At 47.3% G+C, this 13,677-nt stretch overlaps 1 protein-coding gene across 1 annotated transcript in view; it reads right to left on the bottom strand.

The window, feature by feature from the left end:
* PRPF8 (pre-mRNA processing factor 8) overlaps positions 1 to 13,271 on the bottom strand; it is a 31,619-nt gene extending 18,348 nt beyond the window's left edge. Inside the window, exons 1-24 of the mRNA XM_060646911.3 lie at positions 13,142 to 13,271; positions 12,828 to 12,938; positions 12,166 to 12,334; positions 10,622 to 10,786; positions 10,325 to 10,543; positions 9,989 to 10,201; positions 9,737 to 9,862; positions 9,551 to 9,656; positions 8,462 to 8,652; positions 8,213 to 8,332; positions 7,933 to 8,122; positions 7,678 to 7,797; positions 7,434 to 7,568; positions 6,947 to 7,076; positions 6,348 to 6,544; positions 5,617 to 5,823; positions 5,326 to 5,489; positions 5,047 to 5,173; positions 4,715 to 4,907; positions 4,252 to 4,439; positions 3,848 to 4,086; positions 3,467 to 3,613; positions 3,066 to 3,276; positions 2,747 to 2,863 (exon numbers count right to left, since the gene is read on the bottom strand). Coding sequence (XP_060502894.1) covers positions 2,747 to 2,863; positions 3,066 to 3,276; positions 3,467 to 3,613; positions 3,848 to 4,086; positions 4,252 to 4,439; positions 4,715 to 4,907; positions 5,047 to 5,173; positions 5,326 to 5,489; positions 5,617 to 5,823; positions 6,348 to 6,544; positions 6,947 to 7,076; positions 7,434 to 7,568; positions 7,678 to 7,797; positions 7,933 to 8,122; positions 8,213 to 8,332; positions 8,462 to 8,652; positions 9,551 to 9,656; positions 9,737 to 9,862; positions 9,989 to 10,201; positions 10,325 to 10,543; positions 10,622 to 10,786; positions 12,166 to 12,334; positions 12,828 to 12,927 — 3,774 coding nt within the window. The 5' untranslated portion in view covers positions 12,928 to 12,938; positions 13,142 to 13,271. The remainder of the gene's footprint in view (positions 1 to 2,746; positions 2,864 to 3,065; positions 3,277 to 3,466; positions 3,614 to 3,847; positions 4,087 to 4,251; positions 4,440 to 4,714; positions 4,908 to 5,046; positions 5,174 to 5,325; positions 5,490 to 5,616; positions 5,824 to 6,347; positions 6,545 to 6,946; positions 7,077 to 7,433; positions 7,569 to 7,677; positions 7,798 to 7,932; positions 8,123 to 8,212; positions 8,333 to 8,461; positions 8,653 to 9,550; positions 9,657 to 9,736; positions 9,863 to 9,988; positions 10,202 to 10,324; positions 10,544 to 10,621; positions 10,787 to 12,165; positions 12,335 to 12,827; positions 12,939 to 13,141) is intronic.
* Between the last annotated feature and the right edge of the window lie 406 nt (positions 13,272 to 13,677).

The raw sequence follows: 13,677 nt of genomic DNA, 5'->3' as shown, positions 1-13,677 counted from the left end.
CTGGGGAACGCTGCTCCATCACTTACTACACTGGTCTACTACACCCTGAACTGCTCCTGGCTCCTTCCTAATCAGAACATTCTTCACTCAACACCATTTAAAAATACTGCCTTGACCTAGATCTCCCTCTAGGTGGCATCTCATGCCCTTCCTCTTTTTCTAGCTCTGGCAATTTGACGGTCCTTGCTGTCTCCACTCCCCCACTTCCCATAAAGCCTCACCCACTGCAATCTGGCTTCTATCCCCACTATTTCTGAAACAGCTCTTGCTAAGGTCACCAATGACGTCCTGACTGCCAAATCCAATGGATACTTTTCAGGCCTTATCTAACTGAAAGACTCTTAGGCAACTGACACTGTTAAATGCCCGCCCCAATTCCTGACATCCTTGGCTCCCATGACCCAGCACTCTCCCAGTCTGGCCATGCTGTTGCTCAGTGTATCCTATGGTTCCAAACCTGTCCCTCTGCTCTTCTCATTCCTTACCCTGTGAAATCTTGCTCGCTCTTGAGTTTTAAACCACCTCCTAAACCACCAGACTCCTAAACCTACATCTTCAACCCAGATATCTTCTCCAAGCTTCAGACTGCAAAATATCTCCACTTGGACATCCTAGAGGAGCCTCGAAGTTATCCCTGACTGCTCTCATTTTCTCACTTCATTTCTCTCTCTGAAGCTTCAAGCTCAAAAGTATTTTACAGCAAATCTAAGAGATTATCAATTTAATAGGCATCACTAGGGTGGAAAAAACACACACGTGTGTGTGTATACATTTGTATATATACATACATATACATATATACACACACACTCATCTTGGAACTGAAAACAGAGGATATAAGAAGTGCCTGCCAAACAGCTCCATCTGGATATTCTTAGGAACCTCAAACTTTTTACATCCTGAACGAAATCCATTTATCTTCCCTCCTAAACCTGCTCTTCTTCCTGTACTCTTCCAGTTGGCAGTGCCGATATCCACCTAGTCAGCCATGCCAAAAACTGAGTGTTATTTTCCTTTCCCTCTGGCGTCCCACCAAAATGAGGCTGCTGATTTCACCTGCTAACTACTTCTCAGATCTACTCCTGTCTCCTCACTGCTCTCATCTCTATCATCAGGACTTCAGCAGAAATCCCCAAACTTGATCTCCCACCGAATTTCTCTAAACCCATCTTCCCCACAGCTACAAGAGTGAAGGACCTAACACAGAAAGCTGGGAAAATCATTCCCATGCTTAAGAACCTCATAGGATTCTTTAAACACCTGGAAGGCTCAGTTGGTTAAGCATCTGACTCTTGATTTTGGCTCAAGTCATGATCTCACAGTTCATGAGATCGAGCCCCACATCAGGCTCTGTGCTGACAGCACAGAACCACTTGAGATTCTCTCCCCCCCTCTCTCTCAGCCCCTCTCCCGCTCACACGGGTGCAAGTGCTCTCTTTCAAAATAAATAAACATTAAAAAAAAAAAAAAAAAAAAACCCTCACAGGATTCTTAACAAGCCATGCAATCCCCTCCATGATCTGGCTCTTGATCTGTCTCGCCCCCATCTCCTAACAGTCCCTACTCCATAACTATACTCCAGTAAACCCTGAATTTGCACAGCTCCACACATTTCATGCTAGTTACCTCTCCATACCTAAGGCTGAAGGAAGGCCCTCCCTCATCTACCTCATCACACATTACTTCTTTCAGGAAGACTCTCCTCTCCTTCTCCCAGACTGGGCTAGTCATTAACTTGAGTGTTCTCACAGATTCCCAAATAACACCATAGCTTTATAAACACTACATCCTAGTATAGTTCTCTTGTCTATGGATTTTGTCTCTCCAACTAGGTAGGTGAGCTCGAAGGTACATGCAGTGTGCACAGAGCCTTGAACGCAGTAGTTATCAATAAACACCAATGGAATGAATGAGTTACGGAATTCTTGTTACCTGACCCTTAGAGAGACCTGAAAAGGTAAACTCTCCCCTTGTACTATACTCAAAATGTGTAAGAAATTTTAAGAAATACTAAGGGGCTCATGGTTGACCTAGCCAGAAGAGCATGCGACTCTTGATCTCAAGGTGAACAGTCTGAGCCCCAAGTTGGGTATAGAGACTACTTACATAAAACATAAAAACTAAGATACAGAAATGTATCCTTAAAAGCACTGTTTGGAGCACAGCCTAGTAAGAACCTGAATTTCTCTTTTTGGCATTATTGATGTTCTTGAGAGCATCAGCCAAGACATTATGTGCACCTTTACGACACCATGGAAAGACAGCAGGAAGAACAAGGTGACGTTGTAAACCTCGCAGAAGCTTAGGTATGCACTGTTAACAAATCTCCAGATTATTTTTTCTTAACTCCAGCTGCCTTCAGGTGGGTGTCTGGAAGCAACTGAAGGGGAAAATGAATACTAGTTATACTTGCTTTTTAACATACACAGTTACTGGTTAAAAAATGAGCTATATGAATAGACAATAAGCCCCCTGGGAAGATGTAAAAAACGTCAAGTTTTGTCCCAATTAAAGAATCCCACTTCTACTCTTACCTTAACTCAGTCATCACACGGACAATCCCTACAGGGTATTCTCAGAAAGGAACTGAGTTGATTTGACACTCTAAGGTTCTATATCATAAAGCATAGAAACTGGTACACTGAGCCAAGCTGGGAAAAAGGGAGAGCAAACCAAGGGAAGAGTTCAAAAGGATAGGAGATGGATAGAGGACGTGAAGGAGGTTGGGGCTGACTGACTTATATACCTTGGTGAAGGTGGTGGAGCCAGAGGCCATCAGAATCTGACGCACGCGGTTGTGGAAACGCTGCATTGACTCATCATCCACTCGCAGGAAACACTGAGCTGTCCGCTCTTTAGTAACCTAAATCACAAGGTCGAGGTTAATTTGTCTCTGATACTGTTACGGGAGCAAGGACCAACTCTGACACCACAACCCCTCACTAAGCCCTACCACCCAACAAAGCTCAAATGACTGATAACGAAAAGGTGTGATGTTCCTCACCCTATGTATCCCGAAGGTAGGGGGGTGAAAATGCTACTTCTAGCCCCTTTCCGGACTGTACCTCATTCTGTAGGTTCCAGACCCCATCCTTGTGAGTGAACTCCTCATAGCTGGTGCGGCATTTAGGCAGGATGCGGCACTCAAAGCCACACATGTTGAACAGCAGGTTGGGGTTGTCCTTACTGTACACAGATACGAAGCTGTTCTCCCACTGAACTGTAGTCACTGATCGTGGCAGACGGTTCTTGATGTCCCAGAACACTGCCCGACCCCTGCTCACAGGGAACATATGGTCACATTAGTCTCCTGGAACTTGAAGGAATTTCCCTCAGAAGGCCAGACTGACAATATCCTAACAGAGTACACTCCTCCCACACAGGACACAAAGTCATAAATTCCCTGTTTTCTGGGTCCCTCAGACCAATGTCCTTCCAGCTTCCACAGCCCCCAACTTAAACTCACAAGTTGACATCGTGCTTCATGAGGCGCATGCGGGCATCTCGGGGCCAGCACTTCTTGTTATTATAGCCAACGATATTTTCATTGTTGGGATCAGGATGCTCTGTCAGGTAACGCTGGATCAGGTCCCGAGCCTCATCTGCTGTGAACCTATACCAGCAAGATGCGTGGCTGAGAACCAAATAAACTGGAACCTCATGAGACCTACAGCTTTGTAGAGCCCACCTCCAACCCCCACCCTACTCACGGGATTTCATTCCATTTTAGAGCCCCGATCCAGCAGCAGGAACCTTAGTTCCTCAACTAAGGAACAAAAGCTGTGTCCAGAGGCTGGGCACATGTCTTGATGCCCTGCAAAGATAAGACTCCAGGCAAGGTCCTCACCTGAAGAAAATATGTATGCGATCAATGTATCTGCAGAAGAGACGGATGGGGTGGGCAGCCTCGGTGGCTATATCCTGGAAACTGAGAAAGTCATTTGGCATCTGAGGGGGCCCAGCCATCTCACTGGCCCGATGTAATCCCAACACAAGCAAATCCATCACCAGGCCATAGTACTGCACAATGAATGAGGCAAACTGCAGGCCTCTGATGATCCCGTAAGAATTTGTATGGTTCATGTCCTAGAAAGAAAAGATTTACAAACTCTTGGCAATTCTTAACCCAAGGCCATGTCTGAAGCCTCTCTGGGGGCTTATCCTCTTTTGTCCTCCCTTCAGCAAATCCTACCTCAGGGAGCCAGACACACCCCTTCCCCAATTCCTTGCTACCCTGCCCCTAAGACATACCTTATAGTTGATGACCACGTTGTTCTTGGCAGTCATGTAGTCGGCTATGTTGTGGTCTACGATGAGTCGCAGCAGCCTATTAAGCAGGGTCAAGTCGATCTTTTCATACATCTTCTCAAAGCGCGATTCCAGCATGACATTGCACTCACCCTCACTTGTCTCCCACACATCCTGCAGATTATTGATGCCTGAGAAGTAGTCAAGACAGGTGTCCAGCAGGTTAGAAATTCCCATCCCGTGGTAGCTACCACAGTCCATAACCTCATCACACTGCCCTCCATTCACACGTGTGGACTGATAGGAGTGCCAGCGGTGCTCAGTTTCACGTCAATACTATTTCCTTGGCACTACGCAGCAAGAGTCAGCTACACTGCCTGGATGAGAACTTTAATGCAGAACTCAATTCACCTCAAATCAACCCAACTCACCTCAATTCCCAAGGGCAAACCCAGAAAAACTTTACCTTGGCACCACTTGTAAACAAGCAGAGGGGGTGGTTCTGTGTCAGCAGGCTTGATCCACGGTGGGAAAAGGCGGCGCTTGTCAGCTTCATACCACAGGTACTGGTCCAGGTAGGCGTCAGTGATCTTCTCCAGTGGCTCCACATCATAAACCGGCACCAAGTGGCTATAGAGATCCATGAACTCAATGCCCACCTGCAGAACAGGGAAGCTGGCTTACACGGATCCACCAATCACTTACTACTACTCTTGGTAGCGACCCACTACTCTTGGTGCCATGAACGAATAGCAATAGACAACCTGGGGGGGTGGGGGTGGGAAGCATCTTACTCACTTCTTTAAAGGCTCTCTGAGTGAGGAGGTGACGTTTGATGCGGGACAATGCCTCATGGGGGTTGTCATAGGCTTGCTCGATCAGACCTAGCTCCTCCCTCTGAGACTGGTTTAACCGAGACTTCACACTGATAAGGAAACAGGAAAGATGAATGGAAAAACCAAGAAGGAAACCAAAACCAGAAACCACGGAAGCTAAACCTTCTTTCTTTGGACTGTGACAATGATGCTGTCCTTCCCGCTCTCACCTTCCCAAAGGAATCCACTCTCTACTCTTTACCTGTACGCTTCTTTGAGCCGCTCCAAGGCCAAGATGAGCAACTTGGTATCATGCTTGTAGGAGAGTGGGGGGAACGGGATGGGTGAGAACCTCCGGCTCTCCAGCCAGTGCACAGTGGTGGTATACACTGCCACCGCCTCCTCTGCTGTGATGTACGGCCCATCCTGCAAAGGAGACATGATAATTAGCCCCCCAGTGTAGCCTAATCCCCACAGGACAAGGCATAGTCCCAATTCTGCGGTCTATTCTCCTGCCCACTCCCCACGCCCAGCCCAGCCTAAGCTGCCCAACCTTCAGGTAGTTGTGCTGCCGCTCCTGTTCTGCCTTCAGGTAGAGCCGAGTGAGGCGGCCCAGGTTCTTTTTGCAAACAGTCTTGTCCACAGTGGCTCCACGGCGGATCCGTTCTCGGTTGTAGTGGGCAGTGTTAGTCCACCAATCAGCCTTGGCCTTCACATATCGAAGGATCATATTCTCTATGGGTGTTGGCAGCCCAGGTACCTGAAAGTGCAAAAGGCACAGTGAGAAAGTGACAGGAGCCACATAGCTCCCAAAGGGAGTCTGAGAATGATAATCTTTTTTTTTTTTTTTTAACATTTATTTATTTTTGAGACAGAAAGAGTGTGAGTGGGCGAGGGGCAAAGAGAAGGGAAGACACAGAAACTGAAGCAGGCTCCAGGCTCTGAGCTGTCAGCACAGAGCCTGAGGCAGGACTTGAACACACAGACTGTGAGATCATGACCTAAGCTGATGTCAGACACTCAACCAACTAAGCAACCCAGGCACCGCCCCCCCCAAAGTTTTTTTTTTTCCTTTTAAGAGAGAGAAAGAGACAGACAGACAGAGAGTGGAAGAGGGAGACAGAGAAGCCCAATGCAGGGCTCCATCCCACAACCCTGGTTCATGACTGGAGCTGAAATCAAGAGTCGGATGCTCAATCGAGCTCACCAGGTGTCCCCGGGAGCGGTAACCCTAACCCTAAGAAAATGACGTTCCTGCCTTCTCAGAGTTGGGGTGACACCCACCTTCCAGGGAATGTTGGCCTTCCAGCAGCGCCAGGCTTCACTGAGGTGCTGCAGGATCGTCCGGGCCTTGTTCTGTTTAATTCCCTCAGGCATCATGTCCAGAATGTCATGCATCACAGCTGCCCGAAGCTCAAGGTCAAAATGTGACTCCACTCGCTGCTTTGTTACAGTCTTTGCCACCCCCTTAGAGTGTCGGCCTAGAAGTGAATTGATTAAAGGCAAGATTCATTGCTCTCAGTGAGTCTCTACCATCATGTCCCCTCATTAACCATGGGTACACTGAAATCAACAAGTATAAACAAAGTGTCCACACACCCAGCACATGCAAAAAAGACAAGCTACCTCAGATAGTCACAACAATGCTTCTGAGGAATTTCCATCCTACAAATCCAAGATAGCCTCAAGGCCCCGGAGAGAAGCCCAAGAAACACAGTGCCAAGTCAGAATCACTGAAGAGCGGGACTTAGAGGCAATCCAGCAGGAAGGGATTCTCAGTCTCAAACAAGGGGAGGGGACAGAATGGGAACATATGATCTACCCTTGAAGGGATTTAAAAAAAAAAAAAAAAAAAAATGTTGGACACAGAGAAAACCACTCACCTTCAAACTGTCGGGCCAGGAGGTTGCCTAGCCACCGCTCCAACAAAGGGGTGATGCCACGCATGAAAAACAGCCAGACCCGCCAGCCTGCAGCCCAGAAGCCACAGCCAGGGCCCTTCCCTACAGGGCCCTGTGGCCCCAAGCAGAAATCAAGAAAGTAAGTTAGCAATTCTTTTAGAGAGCAATTGAAAACTGGGCACAGGTAGGGTCATGGGAAACATATCAAAGACAATAAAAGGAAAAGAAGCAAAACTCCTGGACTTCAACATCTAAAATACAATAGGTGAGAAATTCTAAGGTACAAACCAGTAACTGAAATTCCCTATTTAAAGGTGGACTTTTAGGGGAAGTGTTAAAGTACACACAGTGAGGGCAAGTAAGGACATACTTAAGGCCTCTCTCCAAACAGGTCCCTGGAAAAAGCCCTGACTAGACATAAAAATTAAAATGGATCGGAGAAAGTAAGTGCGTGAGGGCAGGGTCCCACCGTGTTGAAGCGGTAATAGATGAGATGTTTCAGGTCCTTGCACATGCGAATCTGCCGCATCAGCTTGTACTTGTAGCGGTACATGCCCGTCAGCTGCCCCACATGGGCAAAGATATACTGCAACCCATCTGCCAGCTGCAACACAATTACCCCATCAGGCTTTAAGCTAGAGTCAGTTCCATGATGAGATCAAGCTTCACTGAGCTTCCCCCCTGGGGCAGGGATCAAGGATACCTAGCCTCACCTGGAAGGCATCCACATTGCCCAAACGATACTGCACATGACTGTCTACCACCAGCTTAGTTAAACGCAGAACTTCTCGACAGAGATGGAAAGCATTCCCAAAACGAGATTTCTTTCTTTCCTGGAGAAGATACCAAAAATAGAAAAAACATTAATTAGCAATGGTCCAAACTAGATGTACTCCTTCCCCAGAGGACAGAGCAAAACGAGTAACATCCCTCAAACCCAGAAGACCCTTAAGGTGAAATGCAGACACCTTGGTGGTGAGGGTCTTGACAGGCTTAAGATTGAAGTTGTAATCCAGGTGCAGATAGTTGAGGTTTTTACGGTGAATGAGAAGGTTGAGCATGTTGTAGCCCTGGCGGCAAACCTGTAGCCCCACCTCCACCCAGTCCAGCTTCGTGGACTGAAAGAATTTGGTGGCTTTGAAGGAACGGAACAGGTATCTGGGGTGGGAATAAGAGGGAGAGTGAGAGTTAGCTCCTGATTATGTTTGGAACAAAAGAAGTCTGAGCAATGACCCTCAGGCACCTTACCTCTTCTTTTGGGCTTTAGGGGGCCGGTGCTTCAGGGCATTCAGCACATAGTACTTAAGCAGTTTCTGGTAGGAGACTCTCACTTTCACAGGCTGCCCAGCAGGACAATGCTCTCGATACCTGGGAAAACAAGCCAAGCAGAGTTAGCCCATCTCTCCTTCCAGTCCCTCTGGTAAAGGCTGCAATCCCACCCAGTTGTAGTGTTCTCTCCAATACATCCATTACCATCTCCCCAGATAGAAACCTTACCAGTTCTTGACAAGGGGGATATCCAGGGCCCGGCGGGTGCGACCAGAGCGTAGGTTGAAGGGCCGTGGGGCCCAGAGGAGGGCAATGCCATTGGCTGTATTGTCTGTGTAGAGGGGTGTGTCCTTCAGGAAGGGCTCCACAAACTCTGGGAGCTCAAACTCCTCATCATCATCAGGCAACGGTTCCTGGCTCTGAAACGAGAATGCCCAAGGGTTCAGCTCCCACTGAACTTGGAAGAGAATTGGGATGAGAAGAAAACTCTCTGGGGCCAAGCACAGTGGCTACATCTGCCATGGAAACTAGGCTGCCAGACAAGAAAAGCCCTAAAGAGCCAGGGCAAAGGGGGCCAAGGGAGCAGAGAACAAGCCAGGGCCAATCAGGAAAGCAAGCATCACTCCTCACACCCCAAATGGCTCATCACCAAGGGCCTCCCAAGGAACCCCAGTACCTTACACAATGCAATCACCTCCTGCCCAAGCTCCAAAACCTGAGCTGGGGGAAGGAGGTCTGTTAACACTATGGAACATGGGTAAACATCAAAAACATTATTTCAAGTATAAAAGGTCAATCACAAAAGATCACATACTGGAAGATTCCATTTATATGAAATCTCCAAAATAGGCAAATCTACAGAAAGATTAGTAGTTGCCTAGGCAAGGGAGGGTCAACAGAAATAGAGTGACTACTAATGGTGCAGGAATTTCTGGGATGATGAAAATGTCCTAAAATTGTCTGTACAGATGGCTGAACTACTCAGAATACACTAAAAACCACTGAATTGTACACTTTAAATAGGTGAGTTACATGGTATGTGAACTCTATCTTAATAAAAGGATTCCAAAAAAAGCCATAATGCAAACGGACCAGAAGAGACTATACAGAAAGCCCCAATCACAGAAACACAAATTAAACACCAATAACTTGGTTTGAGCCAAGTGCCAAAGTGTCAAATCAGCTTCAAGCTCAAGGGGAACACTAAAGCAGATGACAAACATGTCTCCCTCTAGCTGATTTCCATCTAGTAACACTTAAGCCACAGTCATGAAATTTCTCTTGCAAGAACTAAGGTCAAATGTTCCCTCTTCTCACCTTGACAGAGTGCCTATGAGAAATTGGGTTGATTAAAGGATCAAAGTAGAAAGCTGGCAGATCAGGATCTTCAGTTTTGATGAACACAACGTTAGGAGTATGGTACCTAAAATGGAAGAACAATCAGCTCAAGTTCTCCTGACTCTCCGGCCTTCTCTTTTCCCCAACATGTATTCTAGCTCTCACCAGGTGAGGTGGACATGGTGTGGAAGATTGTTGTACAGATACGGGAAAGCAATCTTGTATTCAGTGCGGATAGGCTGCCGGATGATGATCTTGTTAATATCATTGAATTCATTCCAGTCTTCATCCCTAGGGTACAAAATCAAGGATGAGCAGACCAGCTGGGGAATTTGGAAACTACAAACGTTTCTCAAGGATCAAGATTAGATCTTACTCAACCCAAAGTGCCTAAAATCCCCACTCTCTTCAACTTACTGGAGGTTGATGTCTCGAACAAGAGGTTCAAATTTGGGGCCTCCAGGAATGGCCATATTGAGTGCCTTGGAGGTAAAGAAGGCCTTCAAATCAAACAGATAGAAATAGTTGTCATCTACTAAGTCTGTCAGGAGCTGATTGGCCAGGCGATAGAGAGTGGACATCATGGGCAGTGTGAACTGCCAGCGCTGGTAAGTGGAGCCATTCACATACCTAGGAAAAAAAGGCCTCTGTCAGTTAGGTATACCAGCTAGCCAAGCCATTCTACCTATTGCTCTCCCAGGACTCCTGGAATTCCAAAACTCTCACAGGAGCAGTAACTTAACCATCACTCACTTCCGGCTGTCCCTCAGTGGCTGGTGGTCATAGAACCAATCCAATACAGGGGCATCCTCTTCAGGGTCCAGCTCTAGCTGAATGGCCTCCAGTGGCTCGACATCTAGGATGTTGTCAGCATAATCCAAAGGTGGCTCTTCATCATCAAAAGGGGGGAAACGCATCCTCTTGAAATGCCTCCTGTCTCTTTTTTCACGGCGCATCATAATCCACATTGACCTACAAGCCAAAAATGTCATACTATGGTTTCTGTTCACTGTCCCCAAACCACCCTCCCCCCATTCCAGCCCTTCTTACCCCCACTGGGAGATGTAGACAGGCTCAATGACCCAGGGAATCTCATTGACAAAAGAAATGGCTCCAGTGATGTGGTACAGCACAGGCACATCTCGAATCTGCTCCCAAGGCATAGGCATGTTCTCCAGGAGTTTCAGTACTGCATGGGGCATATACTTTAGGGCACTGCAACATTAGGGAGAAAGACGATTGCAAGTGACAAGGTGTTCTGCTACCTGTGCCATGCAGAGAAGCCACATGCTATCAGAGTACAGCATTCCACAGAAAAGCCTGCCTTACAGTCCAAACTCCCAAACTTAGCACACAGGCCTTCCTTGACCAGGAGCCCTGCCTCCTCCTCTCCAATTGTGCCACTCTTCCTCTTAAACTTCACAGTCCTACAGTATTGGGTTTCTTTTCCTCTAGAGATAGTTTTCGGGCTGTCACACATTCTACGTTCTCTGTACCTTCCCATAAATAATAATAAGAGGCGCCTGAGTGGCTCAGTTGAGCGTCCAACTCTTGATTTCAGCTCAGATCATGATCCTAGGGTCACTGGATTGAGCCCCATGTCAAGCTCTGTGCTGAGATTCTCTCTCTCTACCCCTTTCCCCCGCTTGCAGTCTATTGCTCCCAAATTAAAAACATAAATAAAAGAAACCAATATTAAATAAAATTATTCATCTTAAAAAAATAATAAAATATTTGTCGTACTTTATTGTAACCATCTGTCTCATATCGGCCATGCCACTAGACTAGAAGATCCAGAAAGGCCATTACTTCCTATTCACTGCTCTATCCCTAGCACACTTCTCAAAAAATACTTTTTATAGATAAACAAAACATATGGCCCTCTTTTTTTTAGATGGCCACCTTAGACCATTAAGTGGCTAACATTTTTGTGTCCAAATAGAAAGGAGATTTGCTAAGGCACTTATACCTGTATTTACTCAGCTTGGGAGCAGAGAAAAACAAGAGTATAGAGGTTTTAGGAGTTAAATATCCTGAACCTCAGGATTCTGGTCACTGAGGAGTTCCTAACAATAAGAATGCAGTGTCCTGTTCTGGGTTTCAACCCCTTCAAATATAGGCACATCTTAACATAGCTTCAACAGGACGAATTAGAGGCAGATCAAGAAAAGAAATCAGGGCAATCAAGGGAATAACTGCAAGAGGCGCCTGGGTGGCTCAGTCGGTTAAGCGTCCGACTTCGGCTCAGGTCATGATCTCGTGGTCTGTGGGTTCGAGCCCCGCGTCTCAGAGCCTGGAGCCTATTTCAGATTCTGTGTCTCCCTCTTTCTCTGACCCTCCCCTGTTCATGCTCTCTCTCTCTGTCTCAAAAATAAATAAATGTTAAAAAAAATTTTTTTTAAGAGAATAACTGCAAGATCTGAAAATTATCACAGAATCCTAGTTTTCTCCCTTTGCTTATAACCACCAAGATGGGCTGTCATTGAGGATCCCTGTCCCCAAATGAGAGCTGCTATCCAGGACTACAACCTATGGGACAGGAACAAAGGAGAGGGGCCAAACTGTAAATGAAATAATTCCAAGAGGTTCCTTACCCCAAGTAGACCCTTTTGTCATGGCGGAACTTCCTGTTGGTCATGTCTCCATGGTCTCGAATGATCTTCCTAACGTGTTCTGGGGGCATGTCTTCCTTCTGAGCATCCACAAATCCAAACTTCCGCTTTTCTGCATAGCGCTTGGCCTGTAATTGCTGCCATTTTCGGGCTACAAAGACAACTCAGTTTAAAGACCTACACACCCTCAGCCTAACCATTCCCACCTCTTGCCCCAGGGTAAGCTCCTGTCAGGATGTATGAGGAAGGGGCAGGCATACAGTAGATGCACTCCTTGCCAATTCTCTTACCTCACTCTGCTTTATTTTTTCCTTTATCTCCTTCATCACATTTATGACTGTCTGACATTCCTGTTACACATGTTTAAGTTTTTTATTGTCTACCTAACTCATTGCAACTTAACCCTTATCAGAGTAGGGCTTTTTTTTTTTTCATTGCAATTGTATCCCCATTGGATCAGTGCCTGCAAATAACAGATACCTTTAACTACCCTATTAGATTAAAAAACAAATGGGGTTATAAGTGAGCTGACACCTCATGCCGAGTTAACAAAACGGGGAAAAGAAGCAAACCCGCTGCGCGCACGCGCACACCCGCCCTAAGCCTCCCGGCCCGCAGGCGCCGTTCCCGCACGCGTTCTTCACCTTTCTCCTGCAGCTTCTCCTCCGACATGTAGTCTGGCAACGGGGCTAGAGGGCCGGGCACCGGGTTACCCGGCCCTCGGTAAGGAAATACTCCGGCCATTCCCGGAGGATCTGGGGGGGGGGGGGGGGTGGGCAGAGAAAGAAAAACTGTATCAAGCAATAGGGCCCGGGCCCAGCAGGAACGCGTCAACACCCCCGACCTGCAGTTCCTCCTTGCTCAGAGTATGCCCAGCCCGGCCCAGCCCAACCCTCAGGCCTTTCAGCCCGACCCCCTCACACCTCCCGCAACATAGCCCTTAAAGCCCGCCACGAACCCCCAAAGGCCCCCACACAGGTAGCCGCTTTCCTCGCAGCACAATGGCGGCAAGCCTACGTCCGCTGTGCGTTCCCAACGCCGGGAAGTACGCAACTCTCGTGCAGCAGTCGATCCAATAGGCGCCCAAGTGCCCAGACGGATTAGAGAGCTCACCAATTAGAGTTGCACATAGGACCAGAGGGGGCGGTCCATAGGCGGAAATATTAAAACGCAAGAGGGTGGGGTCGGGTAGGCGCAAGCCCCGCCTCCCTCCTTTTTCGGGCTGCTTTTGGGACCTGGGGTATACGGATCTAGACTTTAATCTGCGATTGGGGTCCATCAGACTACGACAGACCTTAGTTTTGAAAAATAAATTTGTAACAATCTGCACGTTATACTGTGTCTAGTTTCATAAATGTAGGTTTGAGGTCCGCTAGCTCGGAGTCCATCCTTCTTTTGTTCATGCATGCATTCATTCACTAAGCCATCTATTGAGTGCTCAATATGTATCAGAGGTTGGAAACAGCAGGGGGGAGGGGAAGCCAACCTCATGGA

The sequence above is a fragment of the Panthera onca genome, chromosome E1, assembly GCF_046562875.1.
Source record: "Panthera onca isolate mPanOnc1 chromosome E1, mPanOnc1 haplotype 2, whole genome shotgun sequence".
NCBI lineage: Eukaryota > Metazoa > Chordata > Mammalia > Carnivora > Felidae > Panthera > Panthera onca.
This window is presented reverse-complemented; position numbering and strand designations above follow the sequence as displayed.